The sequence below is a fragment of the Equus asinus genome, chromosome 3, assembly GCF_041296235.1.
Source record: "Equus asinus isolate D_3611 breed Donkey chromosome 3, EquAss-T2T_v2, whole genome shotgun sequence".
NCBI classification, from domain to species: Eukaryota; Metazoa; Chordata; class Mammalia; order Perissodactyla; family Equidae; genus Equus; species Equus asinus.
Window position 1 is genome coordinate 118,171,832 of NC_091792.1, and position 27,261 is coordinate 118,199,092.

The following is a 27,261-nucleotide window of genomic DNA, read 5'->3' on the forward strand; positions in this document are numbered from 1 at the left end:
CGAGTTGTTCTCAAAAGGGCTTCCCAAACTTGAGAGTAGTCAGGACTCAGGTCTCCCAGGCCCACGGAGGATTTAATGGATTAAACACGGAGTGGTCTCAAAGTCGTGCTTCTGGATAAGCCGTAGGAACGTCTGGACCGGGAAAGCAGAGGAAGGAGAGGGTGAGGGCGCGCTCTCCCTGCGGCCGAGCCGGGAGGGCCGGGCTGAGCGCGAGGCGGCGGGAGCCCGCGGGCACACCGAGCGCCCGCCAGCAGGAGCGCGCAGCGCCCGGGACCGGCCGGGTGGCCGGGCGGTGAGGGCGGGGCGGCCGCGCTCTCGCCGCCCCGGGGTGTGGTTCCCGCGGCCCGGCCGGGCGGGGCGCCTCGTTTAAGGCGCCGGCCGGCGGCCCCCGGCTCACTCGCGCTCCCGCCGCCGCCGCCGCCCCGCCATGGAGCGGTCGCAGCTGCGCGCCCTGCTCCTCGGCGCCGCCGGGCTGCTGCTCCTGCTGCTGCCCCTCTCCTCTTCCTCCTCTTCGGACGCCTGCGGCCCGTGCGAGCCGGCAGCCTGCCCGCCGCTGCCCCCGCGGGGCTGCCCGCTGGGCGAGACGCGCGACGCGTGCGGCTGCTGCCCGGTGTGCGCCCGCGGCGAGGGCGAGCCGTGCGGGGGCGGCGGCGCCGGCAGGGGGCACTGCGCGCCGGGCATGGAGTGCGTGAAGAGCCGCAAGAGGCGGAAGGGTAAAGCCGGGGCAGCAGCCGGCGGCCCGGGGGTGAGCGGCGTGTGCGTGTGCAAGAGCCGCTACCCGGTGTGCGGCAGCGACGGCATCACCTACCCCAGCGGGTGCCAGCTGCGCGCTGCCAGCCTGCGGGCCGAGAGCCGCGGGGAGAAGGCCGTCACCCAGGTCAGCAAGGGCACCTGCGAGCAAGGTGGGCACGAGCGCTTTCCTTCCACCCCCGCCCCGCTCGGCCCGTGAGCCGGGCGCCCCCTCGCGGGTCCGACCCGACAGGGCGCCCACGCCGGTCCCCGCGACTCCCCCTGTGGACATCCCAGGAGACAGATGGGAGGGAGGACTTGGCAGCCGCCGGGATGCCGAGAGGGATGGACGACGCCTCCCCTTCTCTTTTTTTTGGTGGTTTTATTTTGAGAGTTCGGTGCGTGCGCCAAGAAAGTGAAGACTTGCAGGGCGAGTGTATATATAGAAAAGATTTTCCGATATCCCACGTCCCAAAAGCTTACCCAACTTATGCGAACACTCAATTCATAAAAGCTGCACCCACTCTTTTGGGAACCCAGAGATGTCATTTTCTTGTCATTCCTTCTTGGCTTGGGTATAGAGACAGAGGTGAAATCCAGACATGGGGGAAATGAGTTTAACGATGAAATACAAAGTAAGGACGTTCAGAGAGAAGCTGTTTGTCCCACGTTTAATTGTCTAGGTTGTAAGAATTTTAAAAATTGGATTTCACGGTTCCTTAATATTAAGGAAAATAATTCATTTACTGGAAATTACAGATTCTCAAACAGTATTCTAACTAGCTAATTATTTGTGGGCGAAAAATAAAATGCAAACTCTTTGAAGAATTTTTTTGATGTAGTTTATGTTGTGAGCCTGACGACCATGTTGTTTTTCTTTCTTCTTCCTTTTTTGCGTAATTTGTCCCCAGGATGCACGATTCAGCAGGAAAGCCTTTGAGGTTATGTTTGATCGTGTATTTTATTCCAGACAAGTCCAAGCTTGCCATAAATGAAAGGGGAAAGTAAAATAAAGAGACTTGCAAAAGAAAAAAGAAGCAGAGCTTTTAAGTCTAACGTCTGAAATAACATTTTCCATAGGCAGTAGTTTCAAGGGAGAGTTAGAAATGCAACCTTGGCTGTCCCTCTTCTGATTCCAGCCAAGGGAGAAAAAGGGAGGGAAGCAGTTCTCCTGAAATGACAGAAGCAGTTGCTTCTTTAACACAGCTCGGACTTTCTCCAGACTTTCCAAATAATTCTTTTTTTAGAGCTTTTCTCAGAGGTCCATAAACTAATAGGTCGTATGTCGCTAATTTCAGAGTTCACTATTGAAAGCCTTAAATTGTGGAACTTACTGTTAACTATTTATATTATCATCACCTTGAACTTAGAAAATCACCACCCAAAATAATCCACATACTTTTCCAACAGAAACAGTCATTTGTTACTCTGGATCTAATTTATCAGCCATATTGTGAAAAGAGAAGAGTGCATAGTTTAAGAATTCATTCCAAATATTGAGACTTTTCTTATAAACATTTCAAGGGAAACTTTTCCCCACAGATTGCTGGTACTTGCCTTATCAGAGCAGAAGCTTAGCTTGGTGATTAAATATTGTTGTCAATTTTAACTCGTAGCTAGTTTTATCCCTTTTCTCTCCTGCTATTTAAATTTCTAAATACACACTGCGGTAAGAACCTATTGAGACTGATAGTCATATAGAACTAGTGTATAACCTCATTACCACGTACACTCACCTCCTCGGCATCTCTCCAGACTGTAAACCCCATGAGGGTAAGGACCTGGTTTTTCTTCCTGTTTGGGAAAATATAAAGAGAAATAGCATCTAAAACTGGAGGCCTTGACATAAGTTGGCCTTTTCTTCCCAACCTAAATTTAGAGATATAGAGTCTAGTGCCCGGGACCATTTATAGAGTGCCAGAGAGAGCAGAAAAGGATGTGAGGTCCACCAGAGTACTTTTCCACAGCAGAGACAAATAGGGCCAAAAACCAGAGCTCCTAATATATTTCTCCTGACCCCTGGATGTGTTTTGACAATTGTAGAAGCAAACCCCAGAGTGCCATTTACTTCTGTACCATTTAGTACTGGGGCTTTGCAAAGAATAGGAAATGCATTTTCTAGCTTCCTCCAGCCATTTCCACCCGCAGAAAAAACTTGAGTTATGTTTCTCCGAGTACTGAGAGGGAGGGGCTAGCCCAGGACCCTGCCACAATGGTGTGGTTCAGTCTGTGTTCTGTTCTGTTGGTCTGATTTAACATACTTTATCGAGCATCTAGCGTGAGTTAGCCCTGTACTAGATGCTGTACAGCCAGGGATGCACAAAACAGATCTGGTCTTGCTGATTAAGAAGGTATCCATACAAGTTGCCAACTCACTCCCAGAGCCCTTTCCCTGGAGGCCTGGAGATGCTCCCAACCTTTCCCTTCTTTTCTGAGATCACCACTTGCCCACCTTCTGGGGGGATATCTTGGTCTGCTTGTTTTCTGTACCCCTGTGGTAGGAGGTAAAGCTGTCTTCTCGAAAATCAATCTGAAAGGTAATGAGCTAATAATCTTAAATCCTGGAACTGTCATGAATTTAGTGCCATTAGATCTTACTGAAGTCCCTGAAGTCATGAGTAACTGGAAGAGGGGATTTGACAATTCACTTTAATAAAAAGTTAATACAGAGAAGCTGAGATGCCTAGTAAAGTCACACAGTTGGAAGAGAACGTAGTGCATCTTTATTTCGATTCTTGGTTACAGCTTTGATCCATGGTCCTTTAAATCTGATCTCCTTGGCAATCCTATTTCAGCCACCTGGGTCCCTTTGGGTACCATCCCCTTTTCTCCCTCAGAATTAATTTTTACTTGAGGAATCAGAATTTATTCCTAAGGGTCTCCCTTGTTAATACCTTTAGGACCAAGTTCAAACTACCCAGCAGGGCATATATTCTTTATAATAACTGTATTATTTTGGCTTCTTCCCTCTAAACCACTTTTTACTCCAGTCACAATAATTGTTTACTATTTGCTATTGTTTGCAATCACACTCTCACTTATCTTTCCACCCTTTGAACTCTTAGCCTTCAAGGATCAGCCTGGGTCACTTTCTCTGTGAACTCCTTGACTCTCTCCTCCTCACCCCCACGTAATGATGTCCTTGTTCTTCTTCAGCTCTGTGTAGGCTTCAAACCATTTTTTCAACACATATTTATTGCACATGTACTGTATATATGTAAGCAAGAAGCATTCTAGCAGAATGGTAAAGACACCATGTAGTACAGCCAGACTCCCTGGGTGTGAATGTAACCTGGCCACTTACTTGGCCTTGAGCAAATTACTTGACCTCTCTGGGCCTGGGTTTCCTCACCTGTCATACAGTATAAGGATTATGATCATACCTGTCTCATAGAGTTGTGAAGATTCAATGTTGTCATTATTCAACTTGGAAGTAAGCTCCATGAGGGAAGGGAATTTTTGCTTCCTGATCTATCCCAAGGGCACAGATCAGTGTCTGCACCAGGAATAGAAATAAAGATGCACTACGTTCTCTTCCAACTGTGTGACTTTATTAAAGTGAATTGTCAAATCCCCTCTTCCAGTTACTCATGACTTCAGGGACTTCAGTAAGATCTAAGGGCGCTAAATTCATGACAGTTCCAAGATTTAAGATTATTAGCTCATTACATGTGTTGAGTGAATGAATGAATACATGAATTTTCCAGGCCCTCTTCTAGTCTCAGGATAAGCTCCCTTGAATAAGATAGACACAGTCTCTCTCTGCTGGAGTTTACTGTAAGCTTTAGACAGAAACAAGTAAAAGATGTTTTCGCATAATGGTATGAGCTACGAAGAATGTTCAACAGGGAAATAGGATAGAGACTACGGATGGAAGAGCAGGATTGAGTAGGAAGGGCCGAGCCTTGCAAAGGACCCGTGTGAGGATTTCAGCCAACGGAGCGGCAATGCCGCAGGCTCTGAGGGGAGAACAAGCTCTCCTAGTTAGTATAGCCCCTCTATGCTGCCTCCAAAGGGCCCTTTGAATGTCTGTCTTCCCTGCAAGACTGGGAGCATCCTAAAAGAGGACATCTATCTTGTAATTCTTTAGAAACGTGGTGGCTACTTGATAAAACAAAGGAATCCTCTTAAGAAAGTCCCTTCCAATATGGAAATGCAGGCCATGGACCCTCCTAGGAGCCTGTCCTCTCCCTCTTCTCATTGCATCTTCTGCCTTCCTGGAAACTAGGCCAGGGAATACTTCTGTCAGTGACTCACCTTCCTGTCCTCGGCCATCCTGAACTGTCACATTAGGTGGTCACTCCCCCCCACCAAACCCCACCTTTTCTACATCCCCATGCTGGTTAGAATTAGATTCAGAGCAACGAAAACTGTTCTGTAAATGGAAAAAGCTTCAAAAAAGACTTTGATTTTCAGACACTCATTTTATTTGATGGATTTTAAACATTTGTTCTTTGAGAAGCTCATTTTAAGCTCATTTTTTGGTTGATAATGTGTCATTTAAATGCATCTGTTCTATTCCTATCCTTCAGTGAATTTGTGAACTTGTGATATTGTAATTTATAATAAGAAATATCCATCTGATCTTAGTCCCATTCCTGCCACACTGTCCTAAAACCCTTGGAATTTCCTAAGTGTTGAGAGCGATCAAGGGATCTTTTGTTATATTGATGAGGCGACTTTTGGAAAGCCCCTAGATCACCGAAGAATGGGGGCTGATTGTTGATGGAGCCAACCGTGTGATTATAGGGTTGAACTTTAAGTTCCACTCTTCCACCTCCATTGAGGGGCTGGAGAATCAGTTCAATCACCAATGGCCAATGATTTCTTCCATCATGCCGATGTAATGAAGCCTCCGTAAAAACCCAAAGGACTGAGTTTGGAGAGCTTCCAGGTTGGTGAACACGTGGAGATTTAGAGAGAGTGGCATGCTAAAGCTCTGTGCCCTTTCTCCATGCCTTGCCCTGTGCATCTCTTCCATCTGGCCATTCCTGAGTTATATTCTTTTATAATAAACTGGTAGTCTAGTAAGTAAAATGTTTCTTTGAGTTTTGTGAGCTGCTTTAGCAAATTAATTGAACCCAAGGAGGGAGTCTTGGGAACCTCCACCCTATAGCCTATCACAAGCACAGGCAAGGGGCCAGCCCCGTGGCCGAGTGGTAACGTTCGTGCACTCCGCTTTGGTGGCCCAGGGTTTCTCGGTAAGGGTCCTGGGCACAGACATGGCATTGCTCATCAGGCCACGGTGAGGCGGCGTCCCACATAGCACAACCAGAAGGACCTACAACTAGAATATACAACTATGTACTGGGGGGTTTTGGGGAGAAGGAGGGGGGAAAAAAAAGATTGGCAACAGATGTTAGCTCAGGTGCCAGTCTTAAAAAAAAAAGCACAGGTGCTAACCTGGACTTGTGGTTGGCAGGTGAAGTGAGGGGAGAAGGCAGTCTTGTAGGATTGAGCCCTTAACCTGTGGGATCTGACACTTTCTTTAGGTAAATAGTATCAGAATTGAGTTGAATTATAGGACACCTAGCTAGTGTTGGAGAATTAGTGGTGGTGTAGGAAAAAAAACACACACTGTAACTGGTGTCAGAATCGTAGAACTTCTTTGAAGTTGAACCAGCCGGGTTCCAACATTACATGAAATTGTTAATGGTCTGGTTTATCTCAGGGGCAATGCAAGTCAGTTGATACATGTCATACCATGAAGACATTCAGGGAGCCCAGGGAAGGGGGATCCTTAACCCAGATTTGTGAAGAAAGAGCCAGGAATGACTTCCTGGAAGAGTGATGTCATGACTGAGACGTCACAGGGTTGAGACGTAGCTGACTAGAGAAGAGCTGGCATGGAGGTTGGAATGGAGTTAGAAGGAAGATGAGAAGAGCATTATGAGCAGAAGGAATAGCACATGGTTCTGTGGGGCTACGTCATAGAGAGGGAGAGCAGAGATGACAGCTGGACACTTAACAGAGCCCAGTGGTGGAGGGCCTTGTGGCCTGTTAAGGAGTTTAAACGCTGTCACAAGAGCAGTGGGAGCCATTGAATGATTCATTGAATCTGTGCTTTAAAAAAAATCTCTGTTGGCCGCCTTTAGGAGAATGGATTGGAAGGTGGCAACTCTGCAGTCAGAGACTCCCGTTAGGAAGCTATTACAGTAATCCTGGCAAGAGATCCCTAGACTTCTTCTTCACGAGACCTTTAGTTTTTCTCTCAGATCTTAGAAGCATTGTCAAGTCCAAGTTTCTAATCTGCCACGGCAAGCTGTTTGTTACTTAGGAGTGAAAAGCCTGTACTGTGTTTTTTCTTATTAAATGACTCCTCAGAAAGGACCCTCATGTCACTCACTCATTAGCCAGCCCTGCTCCCAAATTATAGCTACTTGCTGTAATTTCAGGAAGATCTCCCCCCTCTAATCTTCATTCCTCTCTCTCTCCACTTTCAGATCAGAAACAGAAAAACTCCCATCCCGAAGAGTTTACTCCAGCCCAGTAGAAATGCTTTTAAAATTTTTCTGGCCTCCTTTGCCCTTCTTGACCACAGAAACTTATAGAAAGTTAAGTAAATCACTGGTTCTTTCTTATCACTTTACCCAGTTTTAATGGGTATCACTGGGTTTTAGGACAGATTTTAAAACCTGAAGAAGCTTTAGAAAAGAAAATAGGCAGCCTTGAAGAAGGGGCTTGAAGGACTTAAGATTCTTTTGGAGGAAAGTAATGCAAAGAACAGGTTAATGTTTCTTCATAGTTTGGGAATTAGTTAGTAAGTGAAAGGCACCTGACCTCTGTTCTACAGTTCTTCAGGGGACAGAATTAAAAAGCCTCGAATTAAACAACGACAAGGCACGTTTAGATTACACACCAGGAAGAACTTGCCGGTAAAACCTTGAATACTGTTACATGCTCATGTGGGAGTCAGGAGAATTCTGTTTTGCAGATTCTCTGTTGGAGAGCAGAGAGATAGCTTATCCTAAGCGAGGAGGGGAAGCCGCTGGGAGAGGATGTTGTAACTTTTAAGATCTTTTACACTCTGGAGCTATGAGATGGAATGATTAAGCTGAGCCGGCATTTATTGTCATCCTTAAATATGATTTGCATCCTGTCCCCAGAGCCTGCCCTTGGGGTTTACCGGAGACTTGCCTTCTAGAAGAAACTGCCTTATAAGGCTCTCTTTGGGGTAGTTTAGCGACAAAACACCCTTGGATAGAGTCCAAGGCCAGCCAGCCTTCTCTCATTCTAAATTCCTCCCCACAGTGGATAAGACTATGGAGCTTCCTTTACCTCAGGCTACCCCGCAAATGAGCTGACCTCATCTGTGTTTTTAATTCTAAGACAAATAACATCTTGTTTTTAGCAACTGTTAAAAGAGGAACCCTGAACTATTGTCAAAGAACTTTTAAGCCAAGGCGTGTGAATGTAACGTTTTTTGTGATTTAGATTCAGGGGTGGCACTGTTAGAAAGCTTTGAGATGGAAGGAAATTTAGGAATATATAAATGAACGAGTCTGCTTATTTTAGGCAATTTTAAAGATTACCTGGTAGCCAGCCCTGTGGCCACGTGGTTAAGTTCACGTGCTCCGCTTCCGCAGCCCAGGGTTTCCCTGGTTCGGATCCTGGTCGCCGACATGGCACCACTCATCAGGCCATGCTGAGGTGGCATCCCACATGCCACAACTAGAAGGACCCACAACTAAAAATATACAGCTATGTACTGGGGGGCTTTGGGGAGAAAAAGGAAAAATTTTTTTAAAAAGTCTTTAAAGATTTCCCAGTGAGTTCTTTGCTCTTTATGAGATGGGGTGGGGGGTGGGAGGGACGGGAAGTATCCAGAGAAAGCTTTCCCAGACCTGTTCTGTGTGGATTTTCCAGGTCAGGCAAGACGAGCACCCCACCACCCCCACAAAGTCTCCAAGAGAAAGTGGAGAGGTCAGAAGAAGAAAGCCAGGGTTCATAATGTGGGAAGAAAATGTTTTTGATTTAAAATTGAGGTGTTAAATAGTTGAACTCTGTTGTATCCCAAGTTGGATTAATGGCAGAATGATCTGGTGCCTTTGAAGAAGCCACTTTGTTGAATTGACTTTACCATTCTACAGAGGAAGGCAGAGTGAGCAAAATTAGAAACAGCTGAAGCTAGCAATAACCCCACCCTACTCGATACCCCTACAAGCAGTGGGTTATCAGAGAGTAGTCGTCCAGGAAATCAACTGGGCCCCAAAGCAGGCCAGGGCTGCAGAGCAGTTTTGTGTCTGGAAAGTAAGAAAGGTTCAGACCAGGTAAAACAGACCTAGTAACCCAGTGTTGACAAAGCCTCTTTCATATGGTCTGAAGTTACTTGCTTATAATAAGAGTGTTGACAAGGCCAAGAACAAGCTGACGTATTGAAGTGGAGTTTGCTAGTCTAAAAAAGCAGCACCCTCCATACTTCAGGATAATGTATATAAAAAATGAAAGTACAATTTAGTCTACCTGCTTTACAGGATTATTATGAAGGTCAAATTATAGAACAGATATAAAAGCATTATTTAACTGTGCAGCACCAAATAAATGTACAGAATTGTTGACTAGACCGTAAACTTCTTCGGGGCAAGAACTGAATATAACGCCTTGTAAGGGTGTGTTAATGATAACTGAGGTTTGTGTGGTACTTTATGGTACTTCACACTACTGAGGGCTTCTGTGGATGTTTCCTCCTCTGCTGCTCACAACAGCTTTGGAAGGTAAAGGGAGTTATCCCAGTTTCCAAATAAGGGAACTGAAGGTCAGCATCACAGAGCCAGTAAATAGCAGTTCTGGTATGTGAATCCGGGTATCTTACTAAAGCCTTGCTGTTCACAGTGTGGCACGTAGACCAGCAGCATTGGCTCTCTGTGCTTTCTTTCTCTTCTGTTAATCTCAACAAAAACAGTTTAAAACAGGAGTGATTCACAAAAGTCAAACTCTCGGATGTGAAAAAGTTTTAGGAATACCTTAATCAATCTATTTGGCTTCTATTTTCTTTTTGATGAATTGACATGGGGGATATATGATAAATTCCTGTCTAAATAGCTCTAAAAGATCTCTTTCAATTAGCATAAAATAGAAATTCTATGAGATAACAAAGTTTGTGTCGTAGTTCAGTTGGCTTTTTGTGGTAATGTGGTGTGACTTACAATGAATGACATAATGTGTGCAGTGAGAGATGGCATTTCTTAAATGAATGAAGGTCTCTGAGGGGCCTTGCGTTGGCGTGATTTTCTTCATAGCAGATCCCTGAGCCCAGTCTAGTGTCAGTCCTTCCAAGGCCAGATTAGAAATCTGAGAGCCAGTCTACTCGTTTGCAACCAAGAGGCTCCTGAAGGTCCAGTGTGCTGAGGAGAGCTGGCATGAATATTTTCCCAAGTAGCACCTCTCGGGGCATACTGGCTGTGTGTGGTGTTGGAGCATGTGCCAGGCCTTTCTGGTAACTCCAAGGAGGGTAGAAAAGGAGAAAAATCACTAAGATACCATCAACACACTCAAGTGTTCGCTTTCTCCTGAGGCTGTAGCCGTGCGTGCTGAGCCCTGCCCCCAGCACCGCTCTGCCATCCATTTTCCCAGCTGGGATAATAATATTTACTCCACGTCTAAGCTGTGTTTCCTCATAGAGTTCCTCTCTTGAGGGAATTTGCATTTTAGGCATTGAAGCATATTTTTGTCAGTCAGGTGACAACTTGCAGAAGAAGGAAAATCTATTTAGGGGTTTGAGAACTCTATTAAGCATAATCTGTTTTGACTTTCTGAGAGGGGGAAAAAAAGAGCAGTTTAATAGTCTAACAGGCAGAAATGGCAGCTGACTCCCATCGCGCCGTTCTTTCATGTTGTTTTCCTTGAAGAAGGGACGTCTCCAGCTTTTTCAGAGGCTTGTCTTTCCCTGAGTGAGAAAGGTACATAGGCATTTCATTTACATCATGGCAGATTAGTGGGCCAGCGGTCAAGTGGCTGAAATGGGAAAGTTTTAGATTTAACATCTGTTCTGCTCTCTTCTGGCCTGACCCCAAGCAAGGGAGAAAAATTTATCAAGGAATAGATCACTGGAACATTCGGAAGGTTTTGAAGGAGACCACACAGAAATGAGGCTTTAGGAATTTGTCTGGGTAGCCAGAGCCTGCAGGATGCAAAGCCTGCTCCTTCTCCGGGGGAGCTTTCAGAACTTTCTGCTCAGGAAACAGAAATCCAAAAGTGAATTTCAATAGCAGCTGCAGCAATTACACTGCAACCCTGGCTTCCAAAGGACCCCCCACAGGAGGCCACAGAGCATGTGATGGAGAATGAAATGCTTAAGCAGCAGTGCTGCTCTGAGTTAGAGACGGCGAAGCGAGAGCATCCCTGTGGCGAGGCTGCTTATTAGAGATGCTCAGCCCAGCTGGAGAGGGCAGGCTGGAGCAGAGATCAAGATGCTGCCCGAGTTTTGACAGGCCAGGGCTTCAGAGCCAGAGGCCCTCTCTGCTCAGGTGCGTCTCAGATCAGAGCTCCGGGGCAGGAGGGAGAAGCTGATCCAGCTTGGCTCTTTCGGCACCACAGAGCCTTTGGTTCACAACATGATAACTGTCAGGGCAGGGGCAGCTTGTTTGGACCCACTTGTGATGTGGGAAAGCTAGCCACCACCTATTCCTACCTCCTGATGTACTGTCATCTGGGGCCTCTTTCTTTTCACCCTCTCTGCCTGGCCCATCATTGCACGCTGCACCTTTTTCCTGTCTAAGTGCAAAGAAATGTGGTTTTCCTTCTTTACTCCCCAACCTTTTCTTAGTTACAGAGTTTGGCCAGCGACTTTATAAATGGTCAGCTCTGCTCTATCCACTCCCCCTAACTCCATCCCCAGACTCATGAGCCACCTCTGGCATTCCCCCATAAGAGAATAAGCAAAAACTGGCATGCCACTTCTGAAAGGCAGCCAGCTCAGTCCGCGTAATCCAGGGGACATGACTGGCCCTTCTTCTCTTGATGCTCCTTTGGGATGAAGTTTTTTCAGATGTCTTGGGATCCTGGTCGACTCCATGCAACAGCCCAAAACCTATCATCCCTCTAAGGTCCAGTCCAGGGGGTGGGGGAGACAGCCACAACCCATGGTGCCCATGGGTTTGTCAGATCTCCAGGGCTGATGCCAGGCCTTACCCTACCAGTTGTCTTCAACTCTTGTGACTGTGCTGGGTCACCCAGCAGCCAATGCTTTGCTGGTAGATGTGAGGAAATACAGCAGAGTGGTTAAGGATCTGAACTTTGGAGTCAGACCACCTGGGTCAAATCCCCCTTTGCCACTTAACTACTTGTGTGACCCTAACCTGCTTTAATCATAGTTTTCTTACCTGCAATATGGGTGTATTAATCATATCTGCCACTTAGGGTTGTTGGGAAGTTAAGTAAGATAACACATGCAAGGCATTGGTACCCAGCATGTGGAAAGTCTCATTAAATGCTGATCCATTCAATTTTTATTATTATTAGCGTTATGGAACCTGGTATAGCTTTCTTTATAAGTGCCTTGACTGTGACATGTTGGTGTCTTAACTTTGACCAATCTAGACATAAAACTGCCTCATGTATCTCCAGGTTAGATCTGAAATCTGTGTTTAGATCTCTGCAAACAAAATGGCAAAATAATGTTCTTATAAACAAATCCCTGGAAACTTCCATCTGGCTCTTCTTCTTGCCCTTCAAGGATGCCGGACAGGGAGTCCTGTTCCATCTCTGAAAGATCCCACAGTCCAAATGCAGACAGTCAAATGGGAGCCACCTAGGATGCTGCCCAGAGGATATGCTTTGCTTTGCTTTATAGCTTGGAATATTTCCATCTTCTCGCTCAGTGTCACACGTGTTATTTTCTAACAGCACCTTTTAGGTATAGAGGACATTTTGGAGTCAGAGGGCACTCAAATTCAGTAATTATTGGTCTATTTCTTCCTTGCATACTTAGGAAATGGTTTGTTTTTTGTTGGTTCATTTAAAGAAAAAAAGTTGGAGATATTGACTCTGAAGGAGAATGTAAACCAAAATCACAGAGATTGGCAGAAAAAGGATACGATTAGTATCTATTAGGTACACATTGGGTTTTATACTTGACTTTTAGAGATTTAGTGGTAGAAATAATAAAGTCCTTTGCTGCAATTCACGTGTCTCTTCTTTGGCTTTCAGATGTCACCACAGCTTAGCAGGAACTCATTTAAAAAATTAAAACATTTAACTGTAAACAGGCATATTTAAGGTCTGGATGGTACCCACTTAGGTTGGTTCTTTGCATCTAGCTGAAAAGTGATGACATTCACCTCCCAGCATAGGGGGAAGAGCAGAAGAAATGAGGATATGGAGAAATTTAAGAAGCTGGCTAACTTTTCAGATTTACTAGCATCAGCAATTTTGAGTGAAATTGGCAGAGCATTGGGACTACCACCTCTCCATGCCCTGTGTACTCTATCACCTTCTAAAGCAGTGGTTCTTGACCTTGGTTGGACATCAGAATCATCTGGAGAGCTTTACAAAATTCTGATGCCTGAGTTTCACTCCAAGATTCTGATTTAGTTGGTTTGCTTGTGACCTGGGCAGCAGGACTTTTAAAAGCTTCCCAGATGGTTTAACGTCCAGCTTAGGCTCAGACCCATTGTTCTGAAAAGAGTTCAAGTGACTTTGGGGGTGCCGCATTTCCTTGGGATAATTATAATAGTGATAGGCCAATTTTTTCTCAGTTTATCCAGCATCTAGTGTTTTGCAGCAGAAGGATTTTTCAGAATACCTGGTACACCATTGGAAGAAGCAGCCCTGGAAAACAGGCTCACTCAGTATAGAGCAGGCAATCTGGTGGTTTGGCTACTTCCTATCTCCTTGGCTATTTCAATGCTGTCATTTGAATCAGACAATGGAAATACTTCTATATCTGTCTGTATTGTGGGTATTAATAAAAACTTGGGTATCACAGTACTTTAAAAAAACTATTCACCTAAAGCTGCACTATCCTGGCTTTCCATCACATCACTAGACCATAAGTTCCGTGAGCCCAGAGCTTATTATCTGTTTTGTTCACTGTTAAATCCCTAGTGTCTGAACAGTCCTTGGGATGTAGTATATACTTGGGTGAGTAAATGAATGAATAATTAAGAGTATATTATAATAATTCAGAGTAGATTATAATTCCCCTGTTGGAAAGGGGAACCTTCACACTGGTGGAAGCCCACCTCTGTGTCTACCCCCCTGGAATCTCTTCTCACTTAACTGAGGCCTTCCTCATTGGCATCTTCTCAAATTGCCCTTTATACTTACTTCCTGTTATCACAAAGTCTCTGAGACTGAGAACAAATGTTCAGTTCAATTTTATCATCTCTCGCTAATCATTTCCCAGGCAGTGGGAATGGTATTCTACCACTAGCTGTCTGACCTTGGGAAATTGACTTAACCTCTCTGAGCATGATTTCTCTCATCTGTAAAATGAAGATACTACCTACCTCATAAGTTGGTTGTGAGAGTTATGTGAGTTAATGTATTTTATTTTTTATTTATTTATTTTATTTTTTATTGCAGTAACATTGGATTATAACATTATACAACTTTCAGGTGTACATTGTAATATATTTCGAATTCTGTGTAGATTACATCACGTTCACCACCCAAAAATTAATTATAATCCATCATCACGCAAATGTGCCTAATCACCCCTTTCACCCTACCCCTTCCCCTGTGGTAACCACCAATCCAGTCTCTGTTGGAGTTAATGTATTTTAAATGCTTAGTCCAGTGTTTGGTCCACAATTGACATTTAATAGAGGTCACGTCTAGTCTACCTTTCCCTTCAGTTAAACAGCAACAGAGAAAGGCACAAATACTGTCCATTCTCATTGTTCGTGGTCCTTATGCTCTGTAAAGTTCTGCAAACACCGAATTAGTGAATTCTGAACCATTGCTCCTAGAGACAATACACTTAGGTTCCTGTGAGCCTCTAATCACACTTTCGTTAACAAGTCAGTACATAACCTTGTTTCGTGTGTGTTTCCGTTTAAAGACACTTCATTTAATATATATTGTTGATTTGTTCACATTGAACTCACAGCCAGCGGCCTATAACTCGTGGCTGAATGAAACTTATCTAACGCATATTTTCTCTGTAAGATACGCTGGATAGTACTTCAGCACTACACTGGGGGCCCATTTTAAATAGCTAGATCGCCAACAGAAAGCACAAAAATGCAAAAAAAGTGGCACTAAATAGACTGTGAAAGGAACGCTTGTTTACAGTGTGAGAGCTGAAACAAGAAGGCAATGTCGCCTTGTCCAGCCTCAGCTGGGACCTCCGATTTTTTGCCACTCTGTGCTTGTCCAAGAATGATTTGATTTGGGGGGTTACAAATAAATTTTAGCAAGTAAGTGAATTCGCAATTACAAATAATGGTGATCGGCTGTGTTGGAAATGTTCAGATCAGTGACAAGCATTAGGGAATGACCAGGGTTTCTGAGGGCCCAGCGCATGTGTGGGTTATGATCCCTTTGCATGCCCCAAAGCATGTAACATAATTCTGGGCACAGATCTGGTGCTTAGCAGGTAATTGTGGGATTCTTGATCCAGTTTAACAAACACATGTGCTATCCCTGTGTCGACCATGCCTGTGACGAGCCTCTGGTTTTTTCCTGCACCCACCTGCAAGCAGGACTCCCATTCCGCTGGCATTAGTGGAAAGTGTAGATTCTACTAAGTTTTCATGGGGGCAGCAGCAATGTCCCTTTCACTTCTCTCTCCAGCCTTCCTACCACCTAGCGTCTCCTGGGTTGCCCTTCCCCCACAAAGAGCCAGCCTGGCAGGCACTGTCCTTCAACAGGCCTGCAACCAGGCCTCTCATCTCTCTCCAGGTTTATGCTCAGCAATTTGGCTCTGTCCTGGCTCATCTGAATTCACCATCACTTAGCTCGGGAAACAAAGGTTACCTGGATCCTCACTGTCATTAGAAGTGGAAAATTATAGTGATTCCCTGTCACTCACATTGAGTGCCTGCTTCTCGTAAGTGCTGTGCTGAGTGCCATAATAAGGAAATTTGCAGTGAGGAGAAACATAATGTTCCTTCTCTAAGGAGCCTACAAACCTGTGGTCCATCTGGTGGTTTGTGAAGTGTGGGAAGGCAGAGCAGGCAGTTAGACTGCAGTAAAAGAGCCCTTGTGTAAGTCAAGTCAATAAAAATGCACAGGAGCAAAGATGCACGCGCATGCTCCTCAACTCCATTTTTAACCCTTGGAAGCATATATTTTCTGTGCAATTTCTACTGGAAGGAAAAAATGAGCAAAGGAATATTCACATTTGTGGCCTGGGAACACATTATAATTTAAATACAGACTGTATGAGCTTATATGTAATGTAACCATGGCTAGATGTGTCATATATAAATGAATGAGTTATTTCTTTGCCCAAAGTGACATTCTGGAATGGACATGAGCGAATTTTATTTTTGTTTGCTCAGAATTGAGGTAAGGATAGAATATTGATCCAAAGAATCTTAAAGATTGTGTTTAAATACCTTGGTAAACACTAAGGAAAAAAAAATGCAGTAAATTCACTTTGCTCTCCCTAGTTCCCTGGCAAATTTGTAAAAGCAGAATTTGAAATAGGTGCAATGACCTGTCAAGACGCTGTGGATACCGTTTGGCATTTACATCCATTGTCAGATGTTTAGCTTTTTGGACAAACCACAATGGATTTTAAATTCTGGACTTGTGTATCTTGTTAATTAAATTTAATTTCAGCTGCCGTGTATTTTCTGTGTGTTCTGGGAATGTGAGCTAATTTAATTTCATTTTCAATAAAGATCTTTTTTGTTATTGAAGAAAAACATAAATGTTATGGAAATTTGTAGAATTCATTGAAATCAATATGTATTTACTTATACATATATTATATGTACATAATATATAAATACATTAGTATGTGTTTTAAACGCTTATTAGCACAGTGTTTGACCCACAATTGACCTTTAGTAAAGGTTGCTTCCAGGCTACTTTTCCCTTCAGTTAAACAGGGACGGAGGAGGGAACAAAGACAGTCCATTCTCATTATTTTATATATATATATAAAATACCTATACATATACATAATACATGTCTTTATATAATATCTGTACATGTACATATGTACATAATGTGTATGCATAGTATATGTATACATATAATCAGAATATTAGTGATTATTAATAATTTTATTGTACCCGTTCCATATTTTATTGTATTTCATCCTAGTGTTTTTCTAAGCATATATTGTGTAAGTATTTTGATAGTGCTATCCACATATTTTTTGCATCTTGTTTTGCATTTATAACTATTTTCCATGTGTTTAAAATATTTTATAAATATCATTTATAATGCTGCATAATCATTTGAATGAACCATAATTTACTCCAGTTTTCCTCTGTCGTAAGTAACTTTTAAATTCATGTCTTTGGACATGAAGATCTTCTTTCTTCTGCATTATTTCTTTAGAATAGATCCAAAGTTGGAATTACTAATTCAAAGGTAGGAAGATTTAAAAAATTTTGGTACCTATTGACATTGATGATTCCAATTTAAAAATTAGCCTCTTCTAAATAATTTAGACACATTTTCTCCAAAAAACAAAAGGCCAAAAACAAAGCATTCCAATATGCAGTTGAAATTACTTTTTAATTACCTTCAGACTTGAATTATGCTTGTGACTGTCCCTTTCCAATGGCATAGAGACCATTGAGAGGAGTAACTATGTATGAAATTTGCAAGACTGGCCGAAAAACCAAGAGCCCTGCCAGTTATCTAGTTTGCATCCAAGACTGCCAGGCTTGGGAGTTTCTAGTTCAGATCAGCTAGAACTCTTCCAGCAAGAGCAGAAAGGCTATTATATGTTTGCTATAATGCTTTTCTGCTGTTAAAGTCCAATTTCGCCAATCAAATAATAGGGACATGGAAAGAATCTGCCTTTGTACATCATTAAATTGAGGTTCATAGAAAGCATGTGCATCCCTGCTGGAGTAGCCTGAAAATGTCTGCTGTGATGGCAGCCATCTGCACGAGATGTAAACAGTAAAAACTCAGTGAAATTTAGAGGTTTTGTCTTCAGTATTTTTTCACAGAAGGAAAAAACATCCCTTGCAACTCTGTTTGACTACAGTGAAATACACACACAGTTGATTCTCAGCATCTCTTTAAATACAAGTTCTGTGCTTAATATGAAACCATGGTGTGACCAATTGTTTCATCTCAGTTTGTGATATGTGCTGTTAACTCTCTACCTCTCAGGGAGAGCCTGTGGCCTGCACCGCTTATTAAAACTGGAAAAGAATATACTTACAACATTTTACTGCACGTGTCCTTGGAGCTCTCCTTGGGTCCTTAAAGAGATTGGCAAAGCCTTGTTTCTGTTTTTCTCAAGTCCTTTAATCTCCAGCACATTCAGCAACAATAATCCTTTGTCAGGCAGTTATTCTTGCTTATATAGTAACTAAGCAGTGCTGAGAATATATTTATAAAATCTAGAAGCTACATGTGATTGTTCTGGCAGAATTTTTCCCATACTTGACCAGGAGATAGGAATACTAACAGTACCTTAAATCAATGTAGCACAGCACAGTTTGTAAGAATTGTCACGTACGCGCAGGTGTATGTCACCTTTTTAATCCTCACAGGAACCGTGTGGTATAAATATTATCCCCACATTATGAATTAGGGACCAAGATTCGCTGTGTTTGAGTGCCTAAGCAGAGACCTAATTAATGGGTATCAAGTGAAGCTGGAACAAGGATTTGGGTTGCACTGGCGTGTACAGGGCACACACGTACATGTGCCCATATTTAAAGTCACAGGAAGCCAAAAATTGAGTCTTGGAGCCTGTTAAACGTAAGAGATGTTCATTATAGTTCTTAATCTGTGGATTTCAGTTTCCATTCCTAAACATGTGTCTCCTTCATTGAATTTCCTGTATTGTTAATATGCTACATTTCCACAATCTCCAATTACTTTGATTAGTACTGTTGTGTGGAAATGCATATGCTTGTGCTTGTTTTGTTAAACCATGTATGTGTTTCTGCAGAAAAATATCCAGAGAATCTAAGACTGTTGTTTTAATAAATGAAAATATCTTAAATCCCAGGTTTTAGCAGTGGTAGTTGTCTAGTATAGCATGATTAAATTATTCCTCAAATGCCCATGATTAACATGGTTAATTAGAGGTGGTCCAGCTTCCAGAGCGCACACTGCCTGGATCTGTTAGCATTACTCAATAAAATAACCAAAGTGTTATTCAGTTTTCTGAGGAAAATGCAAAATAAGTCAGAAAAGATAATCAGATAAATTGCTGCTTTCACATACGTTTTCTAAAAATAAAACCTATATCACTGAAGAGCATAAAAAGAACTTTGTGAAGAACAAATTAAATTTTTAATCAGTATGAGCAAAATTGAGTCCGGGGGGATTTCGTTGTCGTTTCGTGTGCGCGAGCCTACTCCTTTGCGTGTGCGTGTGTTTCATCTCTATGGAATGAGAAAGTGACCCGCTGAGAAGCCCTTAAAACCAACAGGGTATATCATAAGAACAAGAACGCCTAACTGTGGACACTGCCAAAAAAAGCAGGAAATAGTAGGTTTCTCATGGAAGCAGGACATTTATCTCAGACTCAAGAAACTCTTAGGCAAAGAGGTGAAGGAACGTTTCTCAGAAATTTTCTGAATCAGTCATGTAATTTAGTTTGTATGTAGTTTGCGTTATATTTTAGTTTATTTGCTAGCAGAACAAGGAGTCCAGGTGTTGGTATGGGTTTAACTGCTCAACAATGCCATGGAGGACCCAGGTTCTTTCTGTCTTTCTACTCTGTCATCCTTTGCAAGTTGGCTTTTGTCTTCATGCTTAATGGTCGCAAGAAGGTTGCTGCACCTCCCATCACTGAGTCTTAATTCAGTGTGGTCATATGTCCCATTTTATTAGGTAAGCAAGTTTCCTAGAAGCTCTCTTCTCAGCACATTTCTGCCTAATCTCATTGGCCAGAAATGAGTCACCTGGCTACCCCTAGCATCAAGAAAGACAGAAGGAGGGTGGCAATTAGGGCAGAGTCAGGTTACCTACAATGTCTGCCATAGCTGGGCGGCAGTTTCTCTTTTTATTTTTACGTTTCAGAAACAGTTGCTGAAGGCAAATTTAAAGGATGACTGGAAGTTTAGTGTTTTAGAGTCCACAGACCCCATCACACTTCACTGAATAGTAATCAATTACTTTTGAAAACCAGATAATAAAATAGATCATGGCTGGGAAAAAAATAAGACAAGCTTTGTAGCAAAATATGTCATTCCCAAAATTCAGTGGGAAGAAGTCTTATCTAAAGGTACCAAAGATCTTCACAGAGACCATTTTGGAAGAAATGACATTTCACTTCTTAACAGCTTCCTTAACAGAAATGACAGCTAACAGATTTGAGGCTTCCTGCCTGATTTGCTTTAGTATGTGGAAAGACATCATTTGAAGTTAACTCAAATAACAAGAAAACTTTTTGTATCGTTTATGGATAAGTGCTGTAAAAATGCTTAGGAAACAAGTATACTTTGATTTTCATAAATTGTATAAAGGTAAACTTCAGTTCATCCTCATGGCTGAGTATGGTGAATTTCTGATCGTCGTAATGTTCTTGTGCTTATTTAAATCATACGTATTACAGAAATTAATGTTTAGGAGCACATGGGATTCAAATCCCCACTCCCCCGGGGCAAGTTGGTCTTGGCAAGTTACATAAGTTCTCTGAAGCTCAGTTTTGTCACATGTAAAGTGGGAGTGATGTTACCTACTCTGCAGGGTTGGTGATAGTACTAACCATAGATGAGGCTCAAGCGCAGTGCCTGGCACACTGTCGGGGTTCAACGGTCTGCTCTTTGCCCTCATTAGTAGTAGTGCTCATGCTTCTGGAACAGCCCCAAAATGTCATACTATGGTACATTTACCTTTGTTCTTCCCTCTTTTCCTGTCTCTTTCTGCAAGGATATCTAGAAATGTGGTGATTGAGAGCAGGGACAGAAAATGCATCGTCGGAGTGCTTTAGGGGATTGTATGGAGAAAACGGGGGCTATTGCCCAAATTAGTCCACGCCTCTTTGTTTTTATATATTTATAATTTATACCCTGTCTTCCAATATGGGATGTCAGCATTTATATTACCACACTCTTCAAGTTTAATGATAGTGTTGTAAAAGAGACTAAATTTAGAAGAAGAGAGTCAGAATCCTGACTATACATTGATTAAATGTGTGATTGTGAGTAATTTACTTAATCTCTCAGGCCATTCCGTGTTCTCACCTGTACAATGGAGCTGGCAGGGCCTGTATTAAAGGGTTAGGGTTATGGGAAATAAATGAGGGTGATGGGTTTAAAAGCCCTTTGTAACTGTAAAGCCCTAAATGAATGCAAGATTTTATTCCCTTTGATTTCACCAATTATTATAGCAACAACTCTCAAATATGTCCAATTAGTTAACTACCTTGTGTACATCTGTGTCAAGTGTTTGCTTTTTAAATAGGCCACCCCATACACGCCTGGCCCACCCCTTCCCTTCAGATCACAAGCAAGTAGTACCCAGAGACTACTTATGTTACAATGTTAGCCTGAACCAAGCATAATGAGTAGAGAAATCTGCCACAACAAATTCGTACGTGGCAAAATATAAAGTACTTTAAAATCAGCATCGATTTGAGATAGTCTGTTCCTCTCCTGCCCTTCATTAGTTGGGTAATCAGGAGTTGGCAGTGTTCTCCCATCTAGAAGCTCATGTTGCATGTTGACCTGGAAAGGTGTTAGTCCAGGTAGTGATGGCAACTTTTATGTTAACCATCAATCACTTTAATGAGTACAAGAAAGCATCCTCTCACCCTGCCAAAAGATACAGGAATTAAGAATGACTCATTCATCAGCCAAATACGTGAGAATTTTCTGTTTGTCAGGTGCTATCCTGTGCTGCAGGCATAGAACCAACTCCAGTTTCCGGGAGCTACAGTTTAATCATGGGGCTGTGGCAGCAGCAGAGTTTGTTGATCTCCATAGACCCACTAGAAGACTGGTTGCCAGGGGCTAGGAGAAAGAAGGATGAGGAGTTGTTATTGAATTTCCATTTTGCAAGATGAAGAGTTCTGGAGACGGGTTGCACGACAAGGGGAATGTACTTAACACTACTGAACTGGACACTTAAAAATAGTTAAGATGGTAAATTTTATGTTACGTGTATTTTACCATTATTTTTAAATATTAAAAAATAAAAGCAAAGCCACTAGATAGCAAAACCCAAACCCCGTGGACAACATTTGCTACACAAAAGGTAACAAGCTCTCCCCTCAAATCCCCAAATACAAGTGGATTGAAACAAACCACCTATGCCACCCACAAGGCCTGCGTGATGTCAGCAGCTTTGTGGAAGGAAGCAGAGGGAAGTAATGAGTGGTGACAGACCTGATAATAGAAAATTTATCACAACCATGGCCAACAGGGACTCACTGGAAACTGTGGTGCGCCCAGTCCATTAATAGGTGAGGGACCCAGGGAAAGGTCTGAGGAGCTGGAAGAGTCCCAGGAACTCTCAAAACTGACCAACTAGGGCTGCCTTCCAGGACAGGGTCCCTCACCAAGGGGAAGCTTCTAGGAATCAAAATTGAGCAAGAAAGAGACAATAGAGATGAAGGAAAGGCCAGATAAAAGTGGGGATGGGATTTAACTCCTTGTGGTTTCAAAACAGCTCAACAATAACCAGAGAAAAAGAAGAGAGTCCTATCTTCTTGTGCATTCCACATTGTTACCAGAGAAGACTTTTCTAAGAAATGCTCTAGTAGATTTATTTGCAGGTCTCGTCAGCCAGAATTGGTTCACGTACCCATGTCTGAACTAGTCACTCTCAAGGAGAATGAGACACCCATGACTGGCAGATGCCTTCAGTCATAAATCACCCCATAATTATCAAAATTAACCTTCTCTTTGCACATGAGAGACTGAAGACCCAAACAAGAGTCTGGTTTGCCATCAAGGAAGAAGGGACCTGCCTGTTGAGTATATAAACAGCAGTATTTGCAACAATTTGCTCTCTTAATTTGCTATCGTGCCCAGTTATGTTGTGGCTTCCAGTCTTCAAATATTGTCATCACACTAAGTCTATGGGAATTCTCCCATTAATTGCAATTGGTAGACATGTTACCACACGTACAAAATAAGCCTTCAAGGGTGACATATATAGTTGTGTTTGAGCCTCTTTTCAAAATCTCCTCAATTCTCTTGGATAAATTGGATACATGCTCTATTATCATAGTATTAATTTAAATAAGTTTTATTGACTACTGAATATATCAAAGTAATCTTTGAATTGTGGTGGGATGTAGAATGAATAAATTATGATTTTGGGTCTTTAAGGTTCTTAAACTATAATAAGTATGAAGACAATCATCATCATTTAAGCCTGTGACCTAATTTTATTGTCTAAGGAGAATCAGTCTCTGGAAGCATCGGATCTCTTATCAAGTAATTCTAGGGAGCAACTCAGCACCAATTACATAAAAATAAAAAAACTTTCTAGGGCCAGCCCGGTGGTGCAGTGATTAAGTGAGCACATTCCGCTTTGGCGGCCCCGGGTTCGCCGGCCCAGATCCTGGGTGCAGACCTGGCACCGCTTGGCAAGCCATGCTGTGGTAGGCATCTCACATATAAAGTACAGGAAGATGGGCACGGATGTTAGCTCAGGGCCAGTCTTCCTCAACAATAAAAGGAGGATTGGCGGCAGATGTTAGCTCAGGGCTAATCTTCCTCAAAAAAAGAAAAAAAATTTTCTATTAAAAAAAAAGCTGGGGAGGGAAACCAAACAAGGAAATCACAGAAAGCAAGTCATCATCTTTATTTATTTTTGGGTTAATTAATTTTAGATATTTTAATAGCACATAAAATGGATGGTAAGATGTATTTATATTTTAATGTATAAAACACCTTAAAATAAATTCTAAAAAGAATTTGCATTTTATGTAATGCTTGTTGTACACAGTAGTGGCCAGAGTTCAGGGTCAAACAGTTTACCCTGCCTCACACATGCAAAACAAATTCAAGATGGATTAGAACTCCAAATGGAAGATAAAAATTTTTTTAGTAAAAAAGTCAAGATGGATTAAAGGAGTAATTACAAAAAAGTAAAATTAATAAAATAAAGCTATTCTGGTAATGCAGAATCTGTAAAGGACAAGACTTACAGACTTAGTTACTTAAAAATCTTAAGTAATATTTATTCATTCATTCATTCATTCATTCGTTGTTTTAATTGAGAACATACTGTGTATCGGGTGCAGTTCTCGATGCTGAAGATACAGCAGTGTGCCAACAGCCTGCGTCACTGCTCTCAAAGAGCTTACATGCTAGGTGGCAGCCAGTAGCATACCTAAATGACTGTAAATGAAACTGAAAGACACTGATGGCATGGAGAAATTTTTTGCAAAATGTATGATAAAGAGTAACTATCTGCAATAAACAAGAGCTCATAGAAATTGGTAAACAAATAACCCAATAGGAAAATAAGCAAAAGTTATAAATAGTGAATGAAAAGGAAAGCAACTACAAATGGCCAGTCAACGTGCGAAGAGTTACTCAACCTCACAAGTAGTCCTGAGAATGCAGTTTGAACAACCATGACATACAGTGTTTTCCCCTTCAGCTTGGCCTACTTTTTAAAAATTCCTAACTCCCACTGCTGGGAAACGTGTGAGGAAATGAGCATCCTCATGCGCTATTGCCAAGCCTAAAAATTCCTAACAACTTTTTTTGCAAGTAATCTAGGAGTGCCTGTTCAAATGAAACATTCTCATACTCTTTGACCTTGAAACCACATTTGTGGGAACCTGTCCTACAGAAACAAAAGCACTAATGCATAAGGACATACGTATAAGAATATTTATTATATCATAGTTTGTATATAAAAAATGGAAACATCCTGAGTGTTCTTAAAGAGGTACACCCATGTCATGGAACATTTTGCAGCTGTTGAAAAGAATGAATTTGACTTACTTGTATTGACTTAAGATCAATATATGATGTTTTGGTTGTTCACTGACAAAAGACAATTTGTAGGGTAATAGGTGTGAGGTTTTTAATTAAAAAAAGAAAATGAGAAAAGTATATGTACATATAAACTGTTAATGTAGGTTATTAGGAGGTTAGGATTATCATGAGATTAAAGTAGACAATTTACTGCCTCTCTCTCTGTATTTGTATATTGACTGAATCGTTACAATGAGCATGGCCTTTTTTTTTAACGTCATATGGAAAAACAGTTTAACATATTCCATGATGTTTGGGAGGGTAGAACTGTAATCAGCGGTGGAAGTTGCAGGAAGGCTGATTTAAAAGGTCATCTAAGGAAGAACTTCCTAACAGTAACAGTGATTCAGCAATGCGTTTGGGAACCGTGGATGAGAGTCCCTGTGAGTATTCAGGCAGAGGATCATAAGCTGCTGGAGAGAAGACTTTTGTAGCTAGTTTGAGCGCTGGACTCGACTCTAAGATTCCTTCCAACCCCAACAGTTTTCATAATAGCTTAGTAATATTACACAATAAGGCTTGTAATCATTTCTTATTAAAATTTTTATTATTGAGATATAATTGATGTATAACGTTGTATTAGTTTCAGGTGTACACCACAATGATTTGATGTTAGTGTATATTGCAAAATGATCACCAGAATAAGTCTAGTTAACATCCACCACCACACAGTTACAAATTTTTTCTTCTGATGAAAGCCTTAAGATCTATTCTCTTAGCAACTTTCAAATATACAATACAGTGTTAACAACTGTGGTCACCATACTGTGCATTACATCCCTATAACTTATTTATTTTATAACTGAAGGTTGTACCTTTTGACCCTCTTATCCATTTCGCCCACCCACCACCTCCTGCCTCCAGCAGCCACCAATCTGTTCTCTGTATCTAGGAGTTCAGGTTTTTGTTTGTTGTTTGTATTAGATTCCACATGTAAGTGAGATCATACAATATTTGCCTTCCTCTTTCTGACTTATTTCACTTGTGTAATATCCTCAAGGTCCATCCACATTGTTGCAAATGGCAAGATTTCCATCTTTTTAATGGCTGCATAATATTCCTTTGTATGTATGTGAAATATACATATTTCACAGAAATATGGCTCCTTTTGACCATATATGCCTGGATTTATTTCTGGGCTCTTTATTCTGTTCCATTGATCTATGTGTCTGTTTTTATACCAATACCATACTGTTTTGATAACTATAGCTTTGTAATAGAGTTTGAAATCAGGGAATGTGATGCCTCCAGCTTTGTTGTTCTTTCTCAAGATTGCTTTGGCTATTCAAGGTCTTTTGTGGTTCCATGCAAATTTTAGGATTATTCATTCTATATCTGTGAATGCCATAGGAATTTTGATAGAGATTGCACTGAATCTGGATTGCTCTGGGTTGTATGGACATTTCAGCAATATTAATTCTTTCAATCTATGAGCATAGAATATCTTTCCATTTATTCATGTCTTCAGTTCTTTCATCAGTGTCTTATAGTTTTCAGTGTACAGGTCTTTCACCTTGTTTAACTTTATTCTTAGGTATTTTATTCTTTTTGATGCAATTGTAAATGAGATTTTTTAAATTTTTCTTTCTGAAAGCTCATTATTAGTGTATAGAAACACAAGAAATTTTTATATATTGATTTTGTATCCTGCAACTTTACTGAATTCGTTGATTGATTCTGAAGTTTTTTGGTGGGTCTCTAGGATTTTCTCTGTATAGTGTCATGTCCTGTGCAATAGTGATAGTTTTACTTCTTCCTTTCCAATTTGGATGCCTTTTATTTCTTGCCTAATGGCTCTGGCTAGGACTTCTAATACTATGTTGAATAAAAGTGGCAAGAGTGGGCATCCTTGTCTTGTTCCTGACCTTAGAGGAAGAGCTTTTAGCTTTTCACTGTTGAGTATGATGCTAGCTGTGGGCTGGTCATATATGACCTTTATTATGTTGCAGTACGTTCCCTTGCTTTTTTTTTTTTTTGAGGAATTTTTTTTTGTTTTGAGATTGGCATATGAGCTAACATCTGTTGTCAATCTTCTTTTTTCTTCTTCTTCTTCTTCTCCCCAAAGCCCCCCAGTACATAGTTGTGTATTCTAGTTGTAGGTCCTTCTGGTTGTGTCGGATGCCGCCTCAGCATGGCCTGATGAGCAGTGCCATGTATGTGCTCAGGATCCGAACCGGCGAAACCCTGGGCCGCCGAAGCAGAGTGCGCAAACTTAACCTCTTGGCCACAGGGCCGGCCCCTGTACTCACTTTGCTGAGACTGTTCATCATAAATGGATGCTGATCAGCATGTACTTCTGTATTTTTTTAAAATACTAACAAAATAGTTTTTAAAAATACTGCCCTATTACAGTGTTGGTATTCCCCATGTAACATGATAAAAGCTGCTGAAAGTATGAAGGCATTTTCTTTCCCTTATTTTAATTGCCAACCATTTAATTAGATTTAAAATGTAGATTCATAGATCTAGAATGATTCTCAAGTGATATTTCAGC

At 41.8% G+C, this 27,261-nt stretch overlaps 1 protein-coding gene across 1 annotated transcript in view; it reads left to right on the forward strand.

The window, feature by feature from the left end:
* Positions 1-325: 325 nt before the first annotated feature.
* The window catches only part of IGFBP7 (insulin like growth factor binding protein 7), a 67,432-nt gene continuing 40,496 nt past the window's right edge, over positions 326-27,261 (forward strand). Inside the window, exon 1 of the mRNA XM_014857837.3 lies at positions 326-902. Within this exon, the coding sequence (XP_014713323.3) occupies positions 428-902 (475 nt within the window). The 5' untranslated portion in view covers positions 326-427. The remainder of the gene's footprint in view (positions 903-27,261) is intronic.